Source organism: Heloderma suspectum, chromosome 1, assembly GCF_057233095.1.
Source record: "Heloderma suspectum isolate Gila_16-S chromosome 1, 16-S_ref, whole genome shotgun sequence".
Classification (NCBI taxonomy): Eukaryota; Metazoa; Chordata; class Lepidosauria; order Squamata; family Helodermatidae; genus Heloderma; species Heloderma suspectum.
In genome coordinates this window covers 329401645-329428210 of record NC_139458.1, presented here as the reverse complement: position 1 = coordinate 329428210, position 26566 = coordinate 329401645, and the positions used below count along the sequence as shown (strand labels likewise).

Here is a 26566-nt window from a genome sequence, read left to right as displayed (position 1 = left end):
ACGGAGCGATAACAGCATAACATTGCAAAGCATAGCAATAATTAGATAATTATAATGTATACTGCATGTTCAGTTTGGGAGTTGGCTATTAAAAGAACATTTCTCACTTTATTGTCTTCCAGAATTTTTTTTTTGCATGCTTGCCGCTTGATTATATGGGGCTAACTGAGCTCTATAAAATTAAAAGTCTGCACCCTCTGCTGTTAATTCATGTTTTATTTTTTCCTCCTTAAAAAACTCTGAGGAGTATGTATTTGTTAATAGTCAAATAATTCACCTTGAAGAGACTCTTTAAAATTCTGGCAAACTTGTTAGAAATATGTAGTTGTATATACTTTGAGCGAAACATGTCTCATTTAATTAGATGTGGAACATATCTTACACATTATTTTGCACCTCCTTTCGAAGTAGCAATAAAATTTGATCATTTATGTTTTGAAATTGCTTCAGCCTTGCCCACAGATAACTCAACATGGGGGCAGGTTTGCCCATCTATTGAATAGTATGTAAAGATGCAATACTGACATTCATTTTATTTAATATGTAGACTTGTTACAGACTGAAACTTACTAGGAAGTGTACTAGGAAAGAGGATGATTCTTTGTTCCCTTTTTGGTTTTTCATGGATTTCATGAAAAAGTTAAAACTTTTAAACTAAAATATGATTCTAACAGCAGTTTTTATACACTCTTATTATCTGTCTTCAGGTAGTATCCAGTTGTGCTCCGGCACTTGTGCTAATGATGTTGTGCTAGCATAAACCAGGACTTGTGCAATGTAACTAGTGCTTGCTAGGGCAATGGGAAAAAGTAGTGATTTGCTGCCAAAATTTGGTGCCGCTGCCAAAGGTTAGCTCCAACCATAAACTAGTTAAGCTGAATTCCTGGATTTAAACAGCTCTCCAGTATTGTGAGGAGAGCATTTATTGGCATCTGGGAGTCAAAAGACAGAGCTAAGTTCCTGTGACTCCATTGGGAAAGGATCCTTGTCCTTCCCATACAGCCCTACTTCAGCTGCCTGAAGCTGGCACAGTATGGAATTTGGGGAGCAGCCAGAGCTCAGGCTTCTTTCCTCACAGTGTCAACACAGCTGGGTGCAAACTACAACAGCAGTGCCTCTCCTTTCCTCCCTCCACTGCTGTCAGGTTTGAAAGAAGGTAGCATGCGCACATACAAGCCCTACCAGTAAGCTCCACAGGACAACGGGGATGTATGTCAGGGCAGTAGGTGCTGTGGTCGCCATTTTGTAAGTGGGCAACCTGAGTTCTTCTGCAATAATCTGATCTCGAACTGAATAGGAGGTATTGAAGGAAAAGGAAAGTTTCTCCCCTCGTTATGTACTGCGGTGGACAGAGTTTACCTTTGAGAAGCAGCATCTCTACTGCATTTGTCTGTAGTGGCAGGGATGCACTCAGTCTGAGGTCCCATTCAGACTATTATGGATGGGAGAATCAGCAAGATTCTTAAAGGGTAGCCAGCTTGTGGGTAATAAGATATACACACAACGGTCCTGGATTTAAAATAAATAAATAAAGTGAATGTGTTACACTGTGTGGTGGTGGGAAGACTGCCTTAGTAGAGACCTCTCATTTCAGAGCTGAGGATAAAGATTAAGAAGTGCTTGTTTTATTGGTCAATTATTGACCAATTACAGTACTTCAGCAGAAGTTCTCAACAAGAATATATCTGGAATCCTGATAGTCATCACAACATAATGTTAAATATGAGTTAAGATATATCGAATGTAATATTTCCTTTCTTCTAAAAAGCGAATTACATATATTCTGTGCAGTTTTTATTTCTCTTGGAACTATGAGGTGATTCTCTGACCTATGCTTAAATCCTTTCCCTGCATTAGGCAGCTTGGGAGCTGCTGTCATAGCGTATTTTATTCATTCTGTTTAATAACAGTACCTGTTTCACCTCTTCATCTGATTGGCAGTTCAGAGATGCTGTGCTTTTTGTTAGGGGGAAAATCGTTTTCTTATTGAGAAAATTGATCCTTTGAAGCTTTTGTCCTGAAAACCACACTATCTCAAGATGTTTTAATGAAATGGGCTTCACATCAATTTTGTGGAAAATTAAATAATGCATCTTGAATAAACAAGATACATTTTGTGAATTATTACAATTGCAACCTTCATATCTCCTCCCCTTCCCTATAGAACAGCTTATCTCAAGTGTACTGAAAAAAAGTATAAAGAAATAGTGATGTTTGTAGGGCCACTTTTGAAACCAGGTGAACATACTGTAAGCCTATAGAAATGTAAGAACAGTCACACTGGGCCAGACTAATGATTCACCCATTGATTAATATTGAGGATACTTCACTTGTGAGAGTTGCCCTACAAGTCACTCTGGTTATTTAAATTCCTAACACTGGAAGTATTTATACAAGTATCTACTCAACAGTAAAACAATAATGATAATCCAGGTACTGTTTTGCATACTCCTTTCTATCACGATACATGTATAGGGGTTTGTTTTGTTTTGTTTTTAAAGTAGTGATTGTGGTACACTGCAGATTGTTAGTTTGTTTACTACTTATAAATGCTTAGCTCTCTTAATGCTTATCTAGATTACACTGAATTAGGCTGCTGCTTTTACTATATGCCATCCATACTGGGCAAAGTAGAATCAAATGTAAGAGGAATGCACTCTACTGACTTCTGTCGCGTGGAAGGATAAATGCTTTACTGCAGTCAATATTTTTCCCCCAAGGACGTAGGAAAGGTGCGGTTGCAGAGTTTTATGAAGTTACACAGGGAGAGCTGAACTATGACTTAATGGGTCTTTATATCCAGTTTATAAATTGGAAGGTTGCACAAAGAGTATAGTTGAAAGTAAGGCCACAGGTAGTTCAGTGTGTAGGCTTATTGTGACCATAAAAACTAGATTTCTTTCTTTCACTATGTTAAGTTATAGTTTCCAAATGTTTTTCTTTTATATATTTTAGATCAAAATATGTAAAAACATATTTCTATTTTCAGTTAAAACAATGAGTTAAATTCAAACGTCATGCTAGTGGAAGTCCTACAATGGGACTTTCCCTCTCACCTTCCCCCTGCAGCCCTCCTTGCCTCCTGAATGTCTACTCTGGATACCTTCCCATCCCTCCAGAGCAGATTTTGATGATGTGTGCATGGGTGGGTGGGATCACCTCCCTCCCAGTTCTACTGACAGAAGCCATTCTGTCATTGGAATTACACCATTCGATCCAAGCCAATGATGATAACTTCTGTATATTTTTATGTATCATTTTTTCTTTTATTTTTAGCATATGCAAATGCCGAGATCAAAACCCTTTCATCTATAAAGCAGCTTGGCATTAAAATGACGATCAGGTACATTGGATCAAAATATTTCACTTGGGAGTTTATAAAATGTTTGGTTTTTCTTATGACTTCAGTGGTACTGAATCAATCAAATCACATTAATGTCTAACCATTTTTGTTGGGGAAAATTATTATTTAAAAGATAATGATTGTGAACCATGTGGCTTCTGCATTTGTACACAGAGTTTCTCTTTTGGTTTTGTTTCTGCTCCAGTACTGTGCACTTTAGATAAATCACCAAAATACTTCAATGTTTTTTGAGTGAATAAAGCAGCAGCTTCAAAATTCATTAAAGAGGGCTATGGTATGCTGGGTCAACACCAGAATAAAGCAAGTGTGTGCATGCGAATTCTTGTTCACATATTAGTGCATATGTTTGATAAAAAATAATATAATACTATCTCTATACATTATCTGTAATAAAATTTTTGTAATTGGGTATAACATACACTAATCTTAATGAAAGTCATACTGGCTGGGGAATGCTGGGAGTTGTAGGACATTTTTCTGTCTAAAAATGCCTAGAATTATGCACCCTTAATGTTGAGTACCCTAATACAAATTGAATACTCCAGACATTTTCCGGTGAGGAACTGGAGACAGATGCCATACCTAAATAATATTTGTATTTGGCTTCCACACAGGTCATATACCTGTGTAATCACTATGATCATCAGATGAAGCCTTGCTGGCTGTACCACGACCTGCAGATTGCCATCTGGTGGCAACCTGGAAGGAGGCGTTCTCCATGGTGGTACCCAAATACCCTCCCCCTTGGTATTTGGAAAGTGCTGTGGTGTGTTTTAGGCACCTATTAAAGATCCATCTCTTCACCCAAGCCTTCCCTGAACGATTGTACTGCCCAATTAGTCTGCTTATTAATTATTGTGCTTTTAGCTTTGTTTTTTTAAATATTTTAAATGTTTTGAACATTTTAACTGATGAGTTTTTGTATTTATTATGATGTATTTTAATCTTTGTTTCTCTAAATTGCTTAGAGATATCTTTTGATACAGAGCAGTGTCTAATACTGCTGCTGTACTTCTGTGTATTCCACTGCTACTGCAAGGGGGAATTAGCCTTACCTAAAGCAACCCCAAAATGAGTGGAAGCACTCATTTCCGGATCAGAACATGTCCACAGAGCTCCCTTTTTTGAGCTCCGCTGACCTGCCCCTTTCCTCAAAGGGAAGCAAGGGCTCCCTATTACATTTCATGCAAAATTCTCAAGGATGCCCATGACTTAAAAAGCCCCAAAGGCCCTGCATATCTACATAGGAGAAGATGACAATTTATTCTCCTAAATCTTGGTATGAACTTTTAAAGTAACCAAGAGCACCCTTTTAACTATTCCACCAATGTGCCTATTTTGATCAGAAAGGGCCTTTACTCTCAGCAGATGCTGTGCAATTACAACATTCTCTCTTGAGATGTTTCCTATTCAGAAACTAGTTCTGATGATATTCTCAGTTTTCCAGACAACACCCTTGCATGGGGTGCGGGTTCTTGGAGGTATTTTGATCTTAAAAACCAGTTGTGCATCTGTTTCCCCTCCACTTCCCACACCTACCTTGTGTCTGCTCATTTAGCTGCTGCTGATACCCCACACCCAACCTTGGTTGAAACCAGGTATAAGGAAAGTTTGGGATATTCGTTATTCATGAGTATATTCATTAGTGGAATAACAATTTCCATGTTGGACATTAAACCTGTGTATGACCCGGCCATGGGCTGCTAGGGTTTGGAGGTGCCGCGGAAGTGATAAGCCAGATCCAGGTTTACTTACAAGGAGATTTTATTGAGTACTTACAGCACACAATGCTGTAAGTACTCAGTGGTTGGATCAGACAGCTTCTCTGAACCCAGAGCCAAGGTGTAAAATGGGTTTTATACCATGCATGTTAGCAGTGAGGCAGCATGACAGAAGCAAGCATTAATTAGCATTCATCTGCAACTTTCCCAGCATAGACTAACAGTGCTTGTTCAGAAGGAAAACAATCAGAACTTTCCCAGCACAGACACCTGTAAACATAGCCTCACTTCTCAGGTGCATCCTAGGCCCTGATAAGATAAACACTTCAGAGCATGTTAGCATGGAATGTGTTGAGGCTGTGCTATCGACCTTTGACTCATCTCACACTCTCAGAGGCCCACTAGCAAGAGAATTGCACTAATAATGAACCTAAAGAGAGCATTATGGATCTCTAGGCCCCCTAACACTGCAGGTGCCTTGGTTACAGGCCTGGGGCCATTGCATCCTGGCAGATGGTTGCATCATCCATAATGGAGAGAGAATAATTTCATCAAGGTGGCCAGTGTTTTGGTCCATTAAATCAGATATGTCACACAGATGTTAGTTAGCAGTGGCTGTGGGGCTCATTTAGGTGTCATAATTGCCTTCTGTGGAAACTTTTTAGTCAGACATATAAATATAGGCCAGAATTCAAAGAACTGTGAAACTATCCATGAACCCAAAGGACCATTAGACCTGTTTCTCTTAAAGGTCAACCTTGCAAACCTTGCAAACTTTGCCAAATATATTTTTGGCACCTCAGCATTTAATCTGTGGTGGGTGGGGGCAGGTGAGCAGGGATGGACTTTCAAAAGCAGGCTATGATGTGACACGGGTGAGGTTTCAGGTTTCAAAGAAAAATGTCAAAAATACAATTGGGCTTGTGCAAGCTATTTGCAATGAGCCTAAGTGGTTTTCTGGATCCGGGCTACTGTCTTTTATAGAATGTTATGCAGCTGAATTCCTTAGTATTGCATGGCCTGAAAATGTTAGCAAAGTCCAAAAGGAAGACATCTGTAATAAAATACATTTATTGTAATTATAATATGGATAAGTCCCTAAGAAAAGAGTTCCTCAAGTGGGCTACAAATTGCTCACATTTCTGATGTGTTCTGTTCTATTAAAAAAAAGAGAAGTGTTTTGCCTCTAGTTAAAAGTTGCAATTTTTTTTAGCTATGGGAAACATTTGGACCTGCTGAGAGAGAATGCTGAAAATGATCTATGCCAAGTACTAATGTATTGTGAGAAGTATTTGAAACAGCAACAAGCAATTGTAACATCATCATTACGTATCCTTTTGTCATGATGAGTTAGCCTTCATCATGTCTTTTGTCAGTATAACTGCAAAAATAATTGTTCATATGTTTTCTTGAATTTTAAGATTGCATATTAAATAAAGATAGAAATCTTTATGCCATAAATGTAGGAACTTCATAAAATGTTCTTTACTGTACAGGCATATTTTCAAAACAATTGCTCTTCAATCCAAGTTTCTATTCCTGCCCAGAGTTTTGTACCTTCAGTGGCTTCCCCATTCATTCCAGTGTAGAAAGCAGATCCATATGTATGTTCCATGAATGCAGATTCATGTTTGCCATTGAAATGAATGGAGCATCCATCCTGAATATGAAGAGATGCATGTGATCATCCTTGGATATCTGGATCTGTATAATGATCTTTACTACAGCCCCTCTCTCTGTTTTCAGGTAATCTACAAATGTATCATTTGCATTTTGGATTGCAAGGTTTTCTGCACTTAATGAAGTAGTGCTGGATTTCCTTAACGTACTTCTACAGGTGGTCTGCAGGGAGGATATGCCCACTATGACTGGTTTGCATCTTCTGTCTTTCTAATAATGATGGGTGACAGGGAGAAAACATTAACATTTCTCCAACAATTCTCACATCTACTTGTTTCAGCATTCCTTTGGATACCACGGCTGCATAGTTCTGTAAGACTTCAAAAGGGGTTTCATCTTGACAAGATTGCTTTAAAAATTTGAAATGAATATCTATTAATGCAGACATTTTCTTTTTTTAAAAAATGCACTCGCTTAAAGATTTTCTAACTGAATGTTTGCCCTGTAAAATTTCTTTCTGAAAAATATGGATTTGACATCTGCTCAAATGTTGTCTGGTGGCAGAGAAAAATCAGGTAGACTGATAGCAATGGTAGTATTATTGAATTTTAAAGTGAGCAATAAAATGCACTTTATTAGTAGTGTTAAATTCTGTGTGTAGGCAGAATGAACTATTGAATGGCCTTTTATTATTATTGCTCTGTGCAAGCTCATTCTTTAGATTATTAGCTTTTGTTTTATTATAAAATCATTAAATGACACAAACTAGCATTGATGGCCAAAAAAACACAAAACAAAGGCAGAATCCTATGCATCTTCAGACAGAAAATAATCCCACAACTCCCATGCTGTCTGGGGAATATTGGGAGTTGTAGGAGGGTTTTTTTCTGTCTAAACCTACATGGGATTGTCCTAAGTCAGTTTGCATTTTCAGGACTAGCCACAGCCTTATTTTCTTAGCATTTCAAATGATTACACAGGTTTCATTTAATATAAATCATCATAAAATTAGATGCACTTCTTGTGTACTTAATTTCTTAATATTCTTTCATCATCTGCTCCAACCTAAGACGTTGGAGCAGATGGTTCCCTAATACGGTTCCCTAATATGTAGTAGCTCCACTGTCTTACTGTTGGATACCTTTGCTACAGTCTCATGCAGATTTTTGATATTTTTCTTTGTTGATGACAAAGGGCAAAATTAGATGTGAAATGTTAGATCCATGACCAAAACTCTTGACATTTTTTTCTTTGCTGTATGTATGTATTTTAAAGTTGTTGTTTTTTTTAAACTGCTTTCAGAGTGCACTGCCCTCACAAGGTGACTTACAATATTATAAAAACATGAATATACAGTTGCAGTTAAACACACATACATATAAGAGCAGCAGCTAATTATTTTTGAACATGAAATGTAGGCTGGAATAAATGTGTCTTCAAGGTTTTTTGCAAAGCAAGCAGGTGAGGCCATATGTATCTCCCTGAGGAGGGAGTTCCAAAGGTATGGGGCTACCCTCTCCCTGTTCCCCACCAGCCTAATGGTTCTTGCTGGTGGGCCAGAGAGCAAGGCCTCTGATGCTGATTTTAATGCTTGGCCAGGCTCATACAGGTGTAGGGGGTCCTTCAGAAACATGGTCCCAAACTCTTTAGGGCTTTAAAAGCCAAAACCATCACCTTGAATTGGGCTCAGAAACTAACAGGTCACCAATGTCAGTGATACAGAATAGGACTAATATGATCTGGGTGCCTGGCTCCCACAAGCATTAAGGCTGCCGCATTGTGTGACAGTTGCAGCGTCTAAATCGTTTTCAAGGGCAGGCCCACATAGAGCGCAGTACAACAACAAAATGTTTATTGCTTATTGCCATAGGCCATTGCATAGTGCACATTAAAGTAATCTAACTTGGACATAACCAAGGCATGTGGCACTGTGGCTAGATCAGCTTTCTCTAGGTCGGACCACAGCTGCTGAACCAGCCTAAGCCAGTAAAAACCACTCCTGGCAGCTGATGCCACCAGCGCCTCCATAAAAGAGATCTGAGTTCAGTCCCAGACTGAATACCTGGCCCTTCAGGGGGAGTGTGACCCCATTTAGAGTCAGATCTAAACCTCCATCCAGATTAAGCAAATATCCCAACCCACAGTACTTCTGACTTATCCTGATTAAGTTTCAGCTTGTTAGCCCTCATTCGATCCAGTATTGACCCCAGGCACCCATCCAGGGTTTCAGCTGCCTCTCTTGTATTAGATGGTGGAAAAGAGAGGTAGAGCAGCATGTCTTCAGTACATTGATGACACCTCAGTCCAAACCTCTCCCAGCAGTTTCATGTAGCTGTTGAAAAGCATGGAGGACAAGACAGAAACTTGAGGCACCCCAAATGTCAGTGGCCAAGGGGTGGAAGAAATGTCCCCAAGCATCACCTTCTTGGTCCATCCCCCCAGAAAGGACTGGCTCATTGCAACAACGTGCCCCCAGTCACATCACAGAGAGACTGTCCAGAAGGAGGGACCAGGCAGAGAGGTGGAGGAGAGCAAGTAGAAAAGCTCAGCCCTTATGAAAACCAGATAATTGTTGATAATATAAAATATAACTTCCCTTAATTGTTTTAGGATGTTGGATAAGGATTTATAGGAAGAGACATTTTAATTCTAAATGAATGACCAAATACAAATAATTATCAGTGTAATGCAAATACAGTGAGCAAGAGATTAGATAATGTTTCACTGTTTATGCATCATCAGTAAACAGCTTTTCATTTGACTGGAAACCTTTACTTCAATGATATAACATGTCTTAAACTTACTTTTCTGAAGCCCACTCCAATCAATTTACTATTCCCTTTCTACCAATCTAGAAATAGAAATGGCTTGAGATATTGTCAAATATTGCACACATTGATTTCTGTAAAATGAAATACTGTAGATACATTTCATGTTTTCATAGGTTATAGTTATATGGACCCCAGGTATTTTCTGATAAAAGCCCAGATTTGATGGGTAGCGCTATGCTATCCCCATGCCTTGCCTTAGTGTGAAATCCAGCTCCTGTGTAACAGATGGGGCAGCCTTTCCATAAGGTAGTAATGCTGCTATTTTCTGTGTGGTGAGCTGCATGGAAACAAAGTGAGAAAGTCCTCTTCCTTAAAGCCTTCTCTTCCCTACTTTATTTTCACTCAGATTCATAAAATGATGGAGCAATGTTGTGAGGATGTCTTAAGATTTTTTTTTAAGCAATTCAAGAAAGGTGGGCATGGGTGGGAGTTGCTGTTCATCAGTGTTATGGGCACTATCCAGTAGGTTCATGTGACAGCCACATTCCAAACAGTACTCTAGATTGAAGTAGTGGGGGAAGAGAAAAATAGAATTTCTCTTACCTTGAATTTCTGTTCTTTGATCTTCATGGAAGGCATTCCAAACCTCAGGGTGCTATTCCCTCCTGGATGTTTGGAATTCCCTCTGTGAACCTCAGGAGAACATCTGCACAGTTGTTGTCCTATAAACCGATTCTTTAGAAAGGCCATTCTAAGACTGTTTCATGAATCGGCTTGACTCTGAAACCATTCAAGCTGTCACTTAAGGTCTGCAATGCCTTTATGGGTGCCAGTGACACTGTGCAGAGTCCCAGTGGTTCATGCCTGGATTCTTTGCAATGTCACTGCTCTTTGTTATGGCGCGTCTCTTAGTTTGTATAAAATGGTACAATGTGTGAGTTGTGCTAATGTGCTCTGCAACATTACAGTGGATCCTGGGGTACACAGTTTGGAATGTGCCATGTATCTGCTTAAGGGCAGCAAAATGTCCCAACCTGTCCCTGACAAAACCTATGGCTTGGGTCCTGAGTTCTTTCTCTGTTCTTGTAAGAGAGGTATGCAATTTATGCCAACTCCTCCCACCATCTGCAGCTCTCACCCCATAGCTCATGTTCCTGAGGGTCCTCAACCTCCAGGTATAGATCTTCAAGGGGCTGCATAAGGAGGAGGAGGAGGAAAGAAAGCCCTGTTCCACTCATGGCAGGAATGTTAGGATCCAAGTCTGTATATGTACACAGAGCTGTGCCTGTGTCTTTTCCTAACACATAATTATAACAGTTTCGGGGGCATAACACATGAAATAGCCTTGATTACTTTTTTTAAAAAAAAAAGAATACAAGCCATTTGAACTACAGGAATTTGGAATGGAAAAGTAGTGTGCAGTGCTTGACCCTTTCCCCACCACAAATTCTTCACTCAGAACCTCCCCTCAGCCCCAGTAGCTTTGCCCCCTTTGGCAATAGAGAAACTTTGCTTACTCATTCATTTGCTCACTCTGTTAGTGAAGGAGATGTTGTCAGGAATTAAAAGCTGGCAGAAAGCTGGTACTCGCTTTCCTCCGCTGTGGTTTGCCAGATTTTCCTTGTATTGTTGGCACTAAATTATACTCCCTAAAGGTAAAGGTGTCCCTAACCAGTCGTGTCCGACTCTGTCCGACTCTAGGGTGTGGTGCTCATCTCCATTTCTAAGCCGAAGAGCCAGCGTTGTCCAAAGACACTTCCGTGGTCATGTGGCCGGCATGACTGAACACCCAGGTGCACGGAACGCTGTTACCTTTCCCGCCGAGGCGATACCTATTTATCTACTTGCAATTTCTTGCTTTCGAACTGCTAGGTTGGCAGAAGCTGGGACTGAAGACGGGAGCTCGCTCCGTCATGCAGCACTCGGGTCTCGAACTGCTGTCCTGCCGACCTTCCAGTCTGCAATTCAGCGTCTTAACCACTAAGCCACCGCAGCCCCTACTCCCTACTTTATCACTAATTGTAGAAAGCTTTTCAGTACCATCCTGTGTATAAATTTAGGCAGAAGAAAACTTGCACGCTCTTCCAAAAGATGTGTAAAAGAATCCTTTTTGTCTGTTTATCGGTCAGATCCACCTGCCTATTGACACAGCTTTGTCTGGGATCCATCCAGTCTATTTTTGCAGTGCACACTACGTTGAGATGTTGCTGAAGGCCGAGTTGCCACTTGTCTCTTCTGCTTTCCATATGTCCGGCTTTACTTCATCACAGGTAATATCAAAAACAATTCCAAGGAATTTCTGAAATGGTTGTGGTGCATTAAATGTTTTACAGCTGTAGCCAAACAAGTAAGTCGGTATAGGATCGCAGCTGAAATCACTTCATGCCCAGCAGTTGCACTAGTATAGGAAAACCAAAGTTTGAAATCAGGCTTTAATTGTCTTAAACGAAAAACATAGTGGTAGAAAGAATAGTTTTTTTCTGTATCCCTAAATATAAAGCAATGGGCAGAGTTAACTTTATGATTAGATTTACTGCTTATTAATAGTCAGCAGGAAGTCCTAAAATGAGTGAGTTTTTTGAAAGTGAATTGCTTTTGCTTGATGGTATCTAATATTGTCATGAAGAACTAAGTGTACATGTGAGTCCTAAATTAAGAAAAATTGATTATAGCTGCTACTGTGATAAAAAGTATGTATGCGTAGGAGCAACCGTGAAACTTGCTTCTGATTAAAAATGCACAGGATTGGGCTGTATATTAGATGACAGCTCTAATGCCATGATTTTGTTACCGTTCAAGGGAATATAGCAAAAGTAGTTAACAAACATGTTTGTTATATTGTGGCATTTATTCTTAGTATACTTATTTTTCCAGATACATCTAAACTAGCATAAATCTATTCTGAAGCTTACCTTTGCAATCAAATTAGAAACAGTACTTTTGGCCGATTCACATGTGTAAATACTTAGGGAGTCATTAACAAAATATTCACAGCTAAATGAAATGTGTTAGAGATTAAGTAACAAAAGAAACAGTTATTAAAATTGTATTTTCCAAGAGCAGTTTAATAACCATATGGTGTTTTGACTTACTAAAAAGGTGCAGAACTCCTCTTCAATTAAATGAACAAACTTGAAACAGATACATAGTGCTAATTTTAAAATTTCCTAATTCATGACATCCGGGGCCACATAGTAATTTTGTCTCTCCTACTGAGCCTTTGTCACTTTCAGTAACTTTGAATGAATGCAGTGAATTTTGCATTAAGTCAGACATTTTTATACTTAATGCTGGCTAGAAGGGGAGGCTGCACTGCTAAGGGCCAATCGGGGGAAGGTGACATGACACAATTCCCTCCTTCAGATGTAGACCAGACTCCAGCCATGTCATCTTTGTGTGAAGCTGTGTTTCCCTGTGCAGGTCAGAGTAGGCATAAATGGTGGAAGTGGCAGCGCCTTCATTTATTGATAGTATTGGATGGCCAGGAATCATACTTTGCTTTCCTTGGCTATTGTGTCCTTACTTCACCTCTTCCTGTCACTGTAATTCAGGGGTGCAAAAAGTGCAGCCCACAGTGACTTTACTGGTTGCCCACCAGACCCCTCTGCATCTGCTACTGAAAAAATAATGGCAGCACTGCTTGGGATTTCCCTCGGTAGTGCTAGGATGGAAATTCACTTATCTCTGATCTCTCATCTAGATTGGTAATAAGGAAGGGATTCCCTTGCTAGCAAGAGAAACTCCAGGATTGTTTGTGTGTGCTTAATCTGAGAAAGGAAGTCAGAAGGATCCAACATGGGATGTCTACGTCTTCATGTTTTGGCTAAATGGGTGAGGGGTTGATTCAGCCTGATCTGCAAAGGTGATGAGTAACAATAAAAGGGATCTCAGAAGAGAGCCTTGAATGTTGACTGATTTATATAGAAGTGTTGAGGTTCTAAGTCCCGAGTTAAATTCTGGATTATTTTTTCTCCTAGATCTGTCAGCAGTGGCTAACTCAGTGTTTCTGGAATTACATGGATTGGAGTGAGATTTGCCACTACATTGCTATTTGTATTTTCCTGGGCCCAGATTATCAAGTATATATGTGTATATCCGTGTTCAAACATCTACAGCAAGAAATTCTTCAGCATACACAGACTCAGGACCTCCAAGTTTTCCTTAAAGTAATTTCTTTTTTATCTTTATGATTTACAATAATAGAATGAAGCTAAATATTTTGAGGTCAACCTTTTGGACCCACCAATCACAAATAACCTTCAAAATTGATAATGTTCATTTTCAGCCTTTTGATTTTTATGCATTTAGGGTTGGATCCAGACTTAGTCGTACTCCAAGTAGACCCATTGAAATTAATAGAACCTAGGTTAGTCGTGGCTATTGATGCCCATTGAACACAATGATATTATGGAATTTCCAGAGACATCTGGGCTGATCACTATTGGAAATAGAATGCTAGACTAGATGGACCTTTGAAAATCTGATCCAGCAGGACTGTTCTTAACATTCTTTAACTATAAATCTGTTATTTTAGAGTTATGTCACTCTAATAAAGTGATAACTTGCTTTTTATTATCACTGATAAATTTATTCATACTAACACAGATATTATGGCTGGTATGAATATAGGTTACAAGGCATATAAAGAAGTAGGGCTACTGTGGTTTGCACTAAAGAAATTATATGTCAGATGTGTTGAACTTATCTTCACTTCACATGACATTAGTAATTGTTGTTGTTCAGTCGTTCAGTCGTGTCCGACTCTTCGTGACCCCATGGACCATAGCACGCCAGGCCTTCCTGTCCTGCGCTCTCTCCCGGAGCGTGCTCAAGTTCATATTCATTGCATCGGTGATGCAATCTAGCCATCTCATCCTCTGCCGTTCCCTTCTCCTTTTGCCTTCAGTCTTTCCCAGCATCAGGGTCTTTTCCAGAGAGTTTTCTCTTCGCATTAGGTGGCCAAAATATTTGAGCTTCAGCTTCAGTATCTGTCCTTCCAATGAGCACTCAGGGTTGATTTCCTTTAGGATGGACTGATTTGACCTCCTTGCAGTCCAGGGGACTCGTATGAGTCTTCTCCAGCACCACAGTTCAAAAGCATCAATTCTTCGGCGCTCAGCCTTCCTTATAGTCCAGCTGTCACAGCCATACATTACTACTGGGAAAACCATAGCTTTGATTAGACGGACCTTTGTCAGCAAGGTGATGTCTCTGCTTCTTACTATGCTGTCTAGGTTGGCCATAGCTTTCCTCCCAAGGAGCAAGTGTCTTTTAATTTCATGGCTACAGTCACCGTCTGCGGTGATCTTGGAGCCCAAGAAAGTAAAATCTGTCACTGCTTCCATTTCTTCCCCTTCTATATGCCAGGAAGTGATAGGGCCAGATGCCATGATCTTAGTTGTTTTAATGTTGAGTTTCAAACCAGCTTTTGCACTCTCCTCTTTCACCCTCAACAAGAGGCTCTTGAGATCCTCTTCGCTTTCTGCCATTAGGGTGGTGTCGTCTGCATATCGGAGGTTGTTGATAGTTCTCCCAGCAATCTTAATTCCAAGCTCTGATTCATCCAACCCGGCATTTCTCATGATGTACTCTGCATATAAGTTAAATAAGCAGGGTGACAATATGCAGCCTTGTCGTACTCCTTTCCCAATTTTGAACCACTCGGTTGTTCCATGTCTGGTTCTTACTGTTGCTTCTTGACCGTCGTACAGGTTTCTCAGGAGACAGGTAAGGTGGTCTGGTACTCCCATCACTTTCAGAATTTGCCACAGTTTGTTGTGATCCACACAATCAAAGGCTTTAGCGTAGTCAGTGAAGCAGAAATAGACGTTTTTCTGGAATTCTCTTGCTTTCTCCATGATGCAGCGAATGTTGGCGATTTGATCTCTAGTTCCTCTGCGTCTTTGAAACCCAGCTTGTACTTCCGGTAGTTCTCGGTTCGCATACTGCTGAAGCCTAGCTTGTAAGATTTTGAGCGTCACCTTGCTGGCATGTGAAATGAGCGCAATTGTGCGGTAGTTTGAACACTCTTTGGCATTGCCCTTCTTTGGAATTGGAATGTAAACTGACCTTTTCCAGTCTTGCGGCCATTGTTGAGTGTTCCAAATTTGTTGGCATATTGAATGCAGCACTTTAACAGCATCATCTTTTAGGATTTTAAATAGCTCGGCTGGAATACTGTCATCTCCGCTAGCTTTGTTGTTAGTAATGCTTCCTAAGGCCCACTTGACTTCACTCTCGACGATGTCCGGCTCAAGTTCAGTGACCGCACTATCATGGCTATCAGGGACATTCAGATCTTTCCTGTATAGTTCTTCTGTGTATTCTTGCCACCTGTTCTTAATCTCATCTGCTTCTGTTAGGTCCCTGCCTTCTTTGTCCTTTATCATGCCCGTCTTTGCACAAAACGTTCCCTTGACATCTCCGATTTTCTTGAAGAGATCTCTCTTCTTTCCCATTCTGTTGTTTTCCTCGATTTCTTTGCATTGTTCATTTAAGAAGGCCTTCTTGTCTCTCCTTGCTATTCTCTGGAACTCTGCATTCAATTGGTTATATCTTCCCCTTTCTCCCTTGCTTTTCACTTCCCTTCTTTCCTCAGCTACTTGTAAAGCCTCATCAGACAGCCACTTGGCTTTCTTGCATTTCTTTTTCTTCGGGATGGATTTCGTTGCTGCCTCCTGAGCAATGTTACGGACCTCCGTCCATAGTTCCTCAGGCACTCTGTCTATCAGGTCTAATCCCTGAAATCTATTCCTCAATTGGAGTCAATTAAAAATGGAGGAAATGATCCCAAACAGGAGCCATTCCAGTATTCATTGGCTACAAGCTTTTAAGTAAGGGCTCAGCTACAAGTTACAAGCAAGAAAACTCACTTCTTCGCTGCAATGCCGCATCAGGAGGTGGGGGTTAATTTGTAGCAGAGGAGCAGTGCTTTAAACAGACTTCTCCCATCTTTTTCAAATGGGTTGCAAATGTCTCTTTCCTAGGTGAGTCCTAAGCGATTGTCCCCCTTCTTTATTTGCTTCCTTGTTTAGAGCAAATAGAATTTGAGGCTCTACCACAGCCTTCCCCAACCTGGTCCCCTCCAGGTGCGTTGGACTACAAATCCCTTCACCCACAGACAAGCCATGCTGGCTGGGGCTGAAGAGAGCTATAGTCCCAACACATCTGGAGGGCCTCGGGTTGGGCAAGGCTGTTCTACCTGTTGGCATGCAAGTCCTGTGTGTGAGGTCTGTAATTTTAAATGAGCTAGGGAAGCTGGTGGGGAAGATACAGCAACCCCAATGTATCTGCTTGACTATTCTGGTCAAGTGTCGAGTAGTGCACCCTTCATCTCTCACTTGGAGGTGTTGGCTAAGTCTAGCACCCTTGTTTAGGAGCTAAATGAGTGCATAGATAAAGGATACTTAGGATAATGACTGAATAGCTTTAACTCAGTGGTATATGTTGCCTTTCATTGCAGAAGAGTGGTTGTATTAGGCTATTGTAGTAAAAGTAAGAAAGAGCTGTATGACACTTTTATTTTAAAAATGTAATGTATTTGTATACTGCCTTTCCGGTATAAGCATTCATGGGCTAGAGCCCATTTTTCAGATGAGGTTGTAAGTTACCCATATACTTGGATACAGACAGAAAGAAGCTACATTGACACTCCATGAGGCCAAAAAGCAAAGGATGTGCAAGAGAAGAGCAGTAGGTGTGTCACAGTTTGTTTGCAGAGAATTGTGATAAATCTACCACTCTTTCTGGATGTTGTTCTAGTTCATGCACTTTAAGATCCTCCACTTTGAGCAGCCTCATTGCAACCACCTTGACAGACGCCGCTTCATGACAGTGATTCACATGAACATAGCATCACATTTTCTAAACCACCCTGCTTAGGGGAATCCCTGCCAGAAAGCAAAACCTTTCATTGTGGTCATGCTGGCCCAGCCATTCTTTTCTTCACACATCTGCAGCCATGGTGGATTTCAGAATGAAGCAGGCCTAAATCTCCCTTCTCCTGGGAAGGCCAGCCACTGAACTTTATTCATACGACTCCAGGGTTAGATGCCCATCAAATGGTGGCCATGTTTGTAATCTTTATCATGTTTCATTTATTCAGTTGAAGCTTGGAATGTTTAAACATGCAAGTAGTTGAGATGTTAGAAGGCAAGAACTGGGCTATTGGCTGCTTCTGTCACAATGGCTCATCAATCTGCATCCAGAGAACCTTTTGTTATTGCTCTTCCTATGGGGATGTTGCACTGTGGGGCTGTACTCCCCACAGAAAGCTCACTGGTTCTCAGCTTTGCGACAACACCTTCCCTGCCTGCACTGGTGAAGCAGAAATGTACTTTGGCAGGCAGTGACTCTTAGATACCTTTAATATAAGAGAAGATGTTCAAAACCGGAAAAGGCTGTTGATGTGATGGGAATTTTTGTATCTGATCATCAAGATAATTAGCATTTCTTTGTTGCCTTAGACTGTTCAGAGTACTTCATGTATACCTTACAATGGTCCTGTGAGGTAGGGTCAGTAGTATTCTCTCCATATTTCAAATGGGGAACTAAGGCTGAGAGAGTGTTGTGCCTAAGCCCACCTACTAGCTCATGGCATAGGCAAGGTTTGAACTGGAGTCTTCCTGATCCATAGCCAAGTCTTCTCTTAATGGCTACACCAGCTCAAAAAAGGGAAGATCAAGGAAGAATTTGTTTCTAGGACTGTTGTTTTACCAAGAAGCTTTTGAAAACTTCTAATTCAAAACTGAACTTTTGGTAAATCAGAAGGTGGATATGTCACTGGTAACCGTATTCTGGTCACTAATTTAGCTGGTTAGAATGTTTTTCCTAATCCTTATTGCTACTGTTTTCTGAAAACTGCTTTTGTATCGTAAGTTTCATATCCACCCTTTACCTTTTAGAGGAAAGTACAAGTTACAAAGGAGAAATGGCTTTATGCATTCTGCCTGTTAAACTTGAGAAGCCCTATTTGACAACCATAGCTTTAGAATAGAAACTGAATTGTTACTAATATAACATTCAAAGCTGGATAATACTTTTAAACCAAAAAATACCAAATTAATTGCTTAAACATGCCATTAGGTACTGCCTGTTCATAATAGCCATCTTGCATAATGTAAGTGTCCAAGTAAACCATTAATTTTAAAATCTTTGACATTAATTTTAAAATAGCATGGCAGAACTCTAGTCCTCATTATATTGTAGGTGACAACACACCAGAGCTATTCTTCGGACTAATAAAATTAATGTTAACATCTGATGACTGGCCATCAAGATGAAGTAGTTCCTAAGACAGAGAGGCCAAATGATAGGTCAAAAATTATAAAATTCTCATTAAAACTGTACTGGACACATTTAGAAGGAATAGTAGGGCTAACTATATATTTCATAAAAGAGAAATATTTGAGGAAAGGATAAGGTTTTTAATTATATCTGTCAAAGCATCCTGGTCTAATAATTATACTTGACTTGGCAGAGGTTAGAAATGAAATAATCCACAACATACTGATTCCAGTTGAATTAAACTAGAATACTCTGGACTTAATTGGTTGTAGATTGCACTCTAAGAATATAATACGTTGTATGAAGGGTACCCAGTGCTAAATACATGGAAACAAAGTAATGCATCATTAAAATGGCCCCAGTCTATCTCCAGTTGTGTGAAAGGACAATTTTCAACCCATCATTGACAAATAGTAGCTTATTTTATACTCCTTGGAAGACTTCCAGTGATGTATACTCTTAAAGCTAACAAATATGTTCATTTTGAAATACTCATTCTATGTTCTGTGCTTATTTTATTAATTCCTGTAGCAAATATGTAATCAGAAAGAGTTGTCCAGAAACAGGTAAGATTATTTTCCCCATTATGTCACAATGTATATTGGCATATTACAGTGGAAACAGAACAAAGTAATTGCCAGTGGGAAAAAATAAAATTAGCTACTTTTGGTAAAAACTAGATAGAATGCATTAGCTTGATAGTAGGCATCATTTTTTCCTAACTAATAATACCTTTCTTTTGTGCAATGTTCAGGAAGAAGCACTTCATGGATTTCAAGTGAGTGATTATTTCAAATACATGGAAAACTTGGCTCTAACCTATAGACCAGTGCTTCTAAGAGACATGAGGAACATTAGAGTGCAGAACGCATAGATCAAGCAAATGAGCATCTCATTTCAAATTTTAGTTATGTTCTTAAGGGGACGCTGATTGTTTGTTTCATATCCTTCTCCATAAAAATGCATTTGTTCTGAATGTACATACTGCCAAATCAATAATAAGCCTTTTCAGCATACTGCTTTCATAAGACGACATCCTCTAAATTGGATCATCTGAAAAATAATGTGTTTTTCTAGCCATGCGCCATAGCCTTGTTTACACTTGGCTTCAGAACCTGTCCCTGAATTACTTTAAATGACCTGCTTATATTTTCTAGGAGTAATTTCCATACTATTAAATGTTGCTTCCCTTCAACTCCCTACCTAAAATTTCTAAATTGCATACAGGTTTGGCAATAAGGAACAGTAATTTGAATACCCTCTTTGAAAACCCAGCCTTTGTTAAGAGTGGTAAGTAAAGTGAGAGCTGCTGTCATGTATGCAGCAAAAATGACCTTGGGAGGTCAGGAAATGGAATGTTGTAGATACTTACTTCCTGAGTATCTCAGTTTGAAATAGAATGAAAGATCTAGAATTGCTTCCTGCTGTAGTCATTTTTAAACAAGGTATACTAAAACCTTTACTTGAAGTTCTGTATATTGTTGAAGTGAATAAACTAAAACTGCAATACGTTATATATAATATGTGGTATTCGGTGTGGGTTTGTGATTTTATGCCAAAATTCTTTTATGCCCAAATTCAGTGAGTCCGGAAGTACATATATGAATATTGTTAATATTTTCATTTGAATTGGAGCCAAGCTAACTCTGAACCCCTCCTGTGTATCTTTACTGCAGATTATCTTTACTGTATTTCTCAAGGTGTACTTGATTGTGGCATATTGTGAACTTTATTGCATGGAAGGCATGTATGTGTCTGCACATCTGTGTACATGCATATGCACAAAATGAAATACCTCATGAAAATACCCTACAGAAAGATTTTGTTAACTTGACAAATACTAGTAGAATGTTTCAAAACAAAGGGCAAACTGAAGTTAAGCATGTCTTAAATCCCACTGAACTGAAATCACTAGGATGTAAAAGTGCTTAAATTTGGCTGGATTGTGACCCAAGGTAATTAACAAAAGCGTGAAATGTTCACATGTATAATGGTGAATGTTCTTGTCTGGTATCCTGAATTTGAATTTAGAGTGACTTCTTTTCAAGTAATTTTATTCATTTATTATTAAAATGTATACCCCACCCTTCAAACATGTTTTGGGGTACCTTAAGTAATATGATTAAGATCTGAGTATTTCTATTGTACAGGCAAAAAAAAAGGGGGGTAACCAACTTGGTAGTTTTTGGCAAATATTTTTTCTCACTCTTAACTCATTCCAGTTATTGAAATATAAGTTGGGTATAAAGCTTGGCATATGTTATATATGTTTATTTCTAAAATCTTGTTAGTTGAGTTATTGAAATATAAGTTGGGTATAAAGCTTGGCATATGTTATATATGTTTATTTCTAAAATCTTGTTAGTTTATTTCTAAAATCTTGTATCTTATAACTCTCAAGGCAACACATACTCTGGGGCCATAACATTAAAAGGGTAAAGAGGGAGCTTGCAAAGTTTGCTTTTCATGATTTTTGCAACAACTAATGGAAACTTAACAATATGTCCACAGATATCCCAAGGTGCATTATCAGAAAGCCACACATTTCAAAGTGTATAATATAAAGCTATGATTCATTTTTGCCCCATTAATTCCTGATGCTTTATTTAGTGCAGAGAATAATGCTGTTCTTTGTTTCTTTTTCTATTTTTTTTTTTAAAGAAGTTGCAGGCACCATAATTGGAAAAACAGTAGGAACTGGACTATTAAATTGTCTGTTATCAAGTAACATTAATGCTGAGTTCTAATAGCTGTACACTTTGTTGAGATTTCTTTTTTAAAATGTTGATACTCTGCTCTGGTAGTCAGGGCAGGCATAGAGACCTGTGTCCATTCATTGAGGAGGCAGAAGAAAGACTAGATAAATGAATGAAGTGGGAAGTGCCTTGAATCCAACCTTTGCCAGGTCTTCTATGAAAATGCCTCCCTACTAGGGGTGCACGAAAGCCACTTACCTGGTCTCGCAGCTTGCTTCGCGGTGGGGGGGAGGCGCTTCACTGCTCCCCTCGAAGTTCAGGCCGGGAGGGGAGGCTTCCCGCCTCGACCAGCCGAAATTCAGGCCGGGGGGGAGGCTTCCCGCCTCGCCCGGCCGAAATTCAGGCCGAGGAGGAGGCGCCTCGCCTCGCCCGGCCGCGAAATAAAAAGTAAAAAAAAACCCACGCCCCCGTGATAGGCTACGTGACGATTAACGTAGCCTATCACGGCTAGATCTGCAAAGTCAGCCATGATAGGCTACGTTAATCATCACGTAGCCTATCACGGGGGCGTTTTTTTTTTACTTTTATTGGAATGGCGGCAGCGGCAGCCGGTCAAAAGACTGGCTGCCGCCTCTGCCCCTGTCGAAGACCTGATGAACTGCCGCTGGGACGGGCATTCAGGAAAGGTAAGTCCCGTCCTGGGGGGGGGGCGGGGGGGAGAATTTCTCCCCGAAACTACTTCGGGGGGCCGAACACATTGGCACTCGGCCCCCCGAAGTTTCGGGGAGAAATTCTCCCCCATCCCTACTCCCTACTAGCGAGTGCAGACAGACAGCACTGCAGTGTCCTAGAACACTATCTGATGACCAACTGGTTGGAAAATTCACAAAGTTAAGCAAATTCTCTGATCTCAGCAATATATTCTGCTGAAATCACTGGCTGCACCCTAAAGAAGCCATCTTGGCTGAACAACAGCTAAAACAGATGAAGTGACAAGCTGAAAGTTCTGCCTGCATGTGATATTTGTGCCCATTCACCCACCTTCTGCTATTGTTGATAACTCCCTGGAAACATCCATGCAAGGTGAAACAAGTGAACAATGTTAGCAACTCTTATTATTTATTTATTTACAATACGTATATACTGTTTCACATCAAAGATTTCGGAGCAGTGTACAACAAGATAAAAAGAATAAAACCCCATAATTAAAACATTTTAAACATTTTAAAAGAAACAAATTCTGAATGTAATAAACCGCAGCTGGGAAGTCCTCTTGAAATAACAGTGTCTTCAGGAGGCACCGAAAGCAACACAATGCTGGCACTTGCCTGACCTCCAACGGTAGGGAATTCCACAGGGAGGGGGCCACCACGGTGAAGGCTCTTTTCCTGGTGGACTCCAACTAGGCTATAGGTCCATGTGGAATCACCAGGAGCAAACCCTCTGATGACCTCAATGACAAGGCAGGTTGGTAAAAAAAGGCACTCTCTTCCTGGTCCCAAGTTGTTTAGGGCTTTGTACACTAGTACTAATACCTTAAACCTGGCCCAGTAGCGAATAGGCAGCCAGTGCAGTTCCCTCAGCAAAGGAGTTACATGCTGAAAAGGGGCAGCTCCTGACAACAACCAAGCTGCTGCGTTCTGCACTAGCTCCAGCTTCTGGACCAGCCTGAAGGGCAGCCCCACATAGAGTGCATTGCAGTAATTCAGTCTTGAGGTTACTAGCGCCTGTACCACTGTGGCCAAGCTATTCCTGTCCAGGAGAGGCCATAACTGGCGAACCAGCCAAAGCTGGTAAAAGGCACTCCGAGCTGCCGCAACCACTTGGGCTTCCAGTGACAATCATGGATCTAGGACTACCCCAGACTACAGACCCGATCTTTCAGAGGGAGTGCAACCCCATCCAGAACAGGCAATGAGCCTATCTCCCATACGCAGGAACCACTCACCCACAGAGCTTCCATCTTGCCAGGATTCAGCTTCAGTTTCTTGGCCCTCATCCAGCCCATTACTGAGTTTAGGCACTGATCCAGGACTTGCACAGCTCTCCTGATTCAGATGTCACAGGGAGATAGAACTGCGTGTCATCAGCATACTGATGGCACTTGGCTCCAAATCCCCTAATGACTGCTCCCAGTGGCTTCATACAGATGTTAAACAACATTAGGGACAAGATGGTACCCTGTGGCACCCCATAGCTCAATTGCCAAGGAGCCAAGGAATAGTCACCCAATGTTACCTTCTGAAATTGGCCCCATAGCTAGGACCAGAACCACTGTAACACAGTGCCTCCGATTCCTATCCCACAGAGTCGATCCAGGAGGATACCATGGTTGATGGTATCAAAAGCCAATGAGAGATCGAGCAGAATTAACAGAGTTGCACTCCCCCTGTTCCTCTCTCGATAAAGGTCATCCATCAGGGCAACCAAGGCTGATTCAGTCCCATAACCAGATTGAAACCCAGACTGAAATGGGTTTAGGTAATCAGTGTCCTCCAAGAGTGCCTGCAGTTGCTCCACCACGACCCTCTCAAGTAACTTCCCTAAGAAAGGGGTATTTTTGCGACCAGGTGGTAGATGTCTAATACCATTGGGTCCAGAGTGGGCTTCTTCAGGCGGGGCGACACTGCTGCCTCTTTAAGGACAGCAGGGACCACCCCTTCCTGCAGGGAAGCTTTTATCATTCCCTGGACCCACCCAGTCATACCCTCTTTGCTAGCTTTAATTAGCAAAGAGGGGCAGGGATCGAGAGGGCACGTGGTTGGTTGCATTACCCTTAGAGAAGGGATAAAAAGGGATCCTCATTTATTTTAGAGGATCCATTTATTTAAACAAAATACAGAAGCAAGCAGTGCAGGCTAACTTCCTCTAAGGAAGTTGGCAACCTGGATTTTCCATTATGTATCTTAAAAGATCACCCTAAAAGATCAGGAGTGTCCAAGACGTTGGATAGGCCTGCAAAGCCCATTCCTGTTTCATAGGAACATAAGCTGTCTTGTACCAAGTCGGACCATAGTGCCACTTAGTTCAGTATTGTCTATGCTATACCGACTGGCAGCATCTCTCCAGGATTTCAGACAAGAGTCTTTCCCAGTGCTCTCTGGTAGGAGATGATGGGAATTGAACCTGGGCCCTTTTGCATGCAAAGCCTTTATTATTTATTTATTTATTACATTTCTATGCCACCCAATAGCTGAAGCTCTCTGAGCAGTCCACAACAATTAAAATTACAAAATACAGAATAAAATACAATATAAAATGTAAAAGATTAAAACTACAGTATAAAAGTACAAACCAAAGTAAAACTTAGCACCAATGCAGATTTAAAATATAACAACATATTTAAAACAACAGAGCTAAAATACTAAAATGCCTGAGAAAATAAAAAGGGTTTCACCTGGCGCCAGAAAGAGCACAACGTAGGTGCCAGGTGAGCCTGTCTGGGAACGTCATTCCACAACCAGGGTGCCACAGCAGAAAAGGCCCTCTTCTTGGTAGCCACCCACCTCACTTCCTTTGGCAGGGGATTCCAAAGAAGGACTGCTGACGATCTTAGGGTCCGGGCAGGTATATACAGTCAGGGCCAGAAATATTGGAACAAGGATAACTGTTTTGGCAGTTGGCCTCTGTACACCACCACATTGAAGTTGAAAGGAAACACACCCGATGGGAGTGAAGTCAGGACTTTCAGCAGTAATTCAAGGGGTTTGACAAAAGTGGGGCACTAACCATTCAGGAAGGACAGCCAGTGGCATACACGCACACCTGATGTTGGTGGCTCATAAGTAATGGAACAAACCAACATAATTTCAAACTTAAGGATTGCCTTTAGTACCTGGATGAAAATCCTTTGCAGTCAATGACTGCCCGAAGTCTGGAACCCATGGACATGACCAAATGCTGAGTTTCCTCCCTCAAGATGCTTTGCCAGGCCTTTACTGCAGCTGCCTTCAGCTGCCTTTTGTTTGTGGGTCTTTCTGCCTTCAGTCTTGTCTTCAGTAAGTGAGAAGCATGCTCTATTGGGTTGAGATCAGGTGACTGACTTGGCCATTGAAGAACATCCCACTTCTTTCCATGGAGAAACTCTTGGGTAGCTTTTGCTGTATGTTTTGGGTCATGATCCATCTGCAATATGAAGCTGCATCCTATCAGTTTGGCAGCATTCAGCTGAATCTGAGCAGAAAGTATAGCCCTATACACTTCAGAATTCATTCTGCTGCTTTTATCAGCAGTCAGGTCATCAATAAACACCAGTGACCCAGTTCCATTGGCAGCCATACATGCCCATGCCATAACACTGCCTCCACCATGTTCGACAGATGATGTGGTATGCTTTGGATCATGAGCTGTTCCTTTCCTTCTCCATAGTTTTCTCTTCCCATCATTCTGGTACAAGTTAATCTTGGTTTCATCAGTCCAAAGAATCTTATTCCAGAACTGGGCAGGCCTTTTTAGGTGTTTGCTGGCAAAGGCTAATCTGGCCTTTCGGTTCTTGAGCGTTACAAGTGGTTTGCACCTTGTTGTGAAGCCTCTGTATTTACATTCATAAAGCCGTCTCTTGACTGTAGATGTTGACAATGACATGCCTATGTCCTCAAGAGCGTTCTTGACCTGGCTAGATGTTGTGAAAGGGTTCCTCTTCACCATGAGCAGAATTCTGCGGTCATCCACTTTAGTTGTCTTCCATGGTCTGACAGGCCTTTTGCTATTGCTGAGCTTGCCAGTTAATTTCTTCTTTTTCAGGATGTTCCAAACTGTTGTGTTGGCCACTCCCACTGTTTTTGCTATCTCTCTGATGGGTTTATTTTGTTTCCTCAGCCTAATGGTGGCCTCCTTCACTTGCATGGACACCTCTTTGGACCTCATGCTGGGAGTTCCAATGAACAGCTACCTAATGCAAATGTAACACTCAGAACCACCTCCAGGCCTTTTATCTGCTTGATTGGTCATGGGTTATCCAGGAAACAGGCCACACCTGGCCATGCAGCTGCTTGTCAGCCATTCTTTTCATTACTTATGAGCCACCAACAATGGGTGTGTGTGTATGCCACTGGCCATACTTCCTGAATGGGTAGTGCCCTACTTTTGTCAAACCCCTTGAATTACAGC

The 26566-nt window shown here is 40.8% G+C and overlaps 1 protein-coding gene across 4 annotated transcripts in view; it reads left to right on the top strand.

Annotated features, from left to right (window-relative positions):
* TBC1D32 (TBC1 domain family member 32) overlaps nt 1-21748 on the top strand; it is a 95111-nt gene extending 73363 nt beyond the window's left edge. For 2 of the 4 annotated variants that reach the window (XM_084827416.1, XM_084827413.1), the window contains 6 exons: nt 3277-3343; nt 6299-6414; nt 6923-7077; nt 11606-11746; nt 13454-13642; nt 19516-21748. In XM_084827416.1, coding sequence (XP_084683542.1) covers nt 3277-3343; nt 6299-6414; nt 6923-7077; nt 11606-11746; nt 13454-13642; nt 19516-19635 — 788 coding nt within the window. In that variant the 3' untranslated portion in view covers nt 19636-21748. Of the gene's footprint in view, nt 1-3276; nt 3344-6298; nt 6415-6922; nt 7078-11605; nt 11747-13453; nt 13643-19292; nt 19328-19515 lie in introns of all 4 variants that reach the window. The other 2 variants (XM_084827414.1, XM_084827415.1) reach the window with 2 other exon arrangements.
* Nucleotides 21749-26566: the final 4818 nt, after the last annotated feature.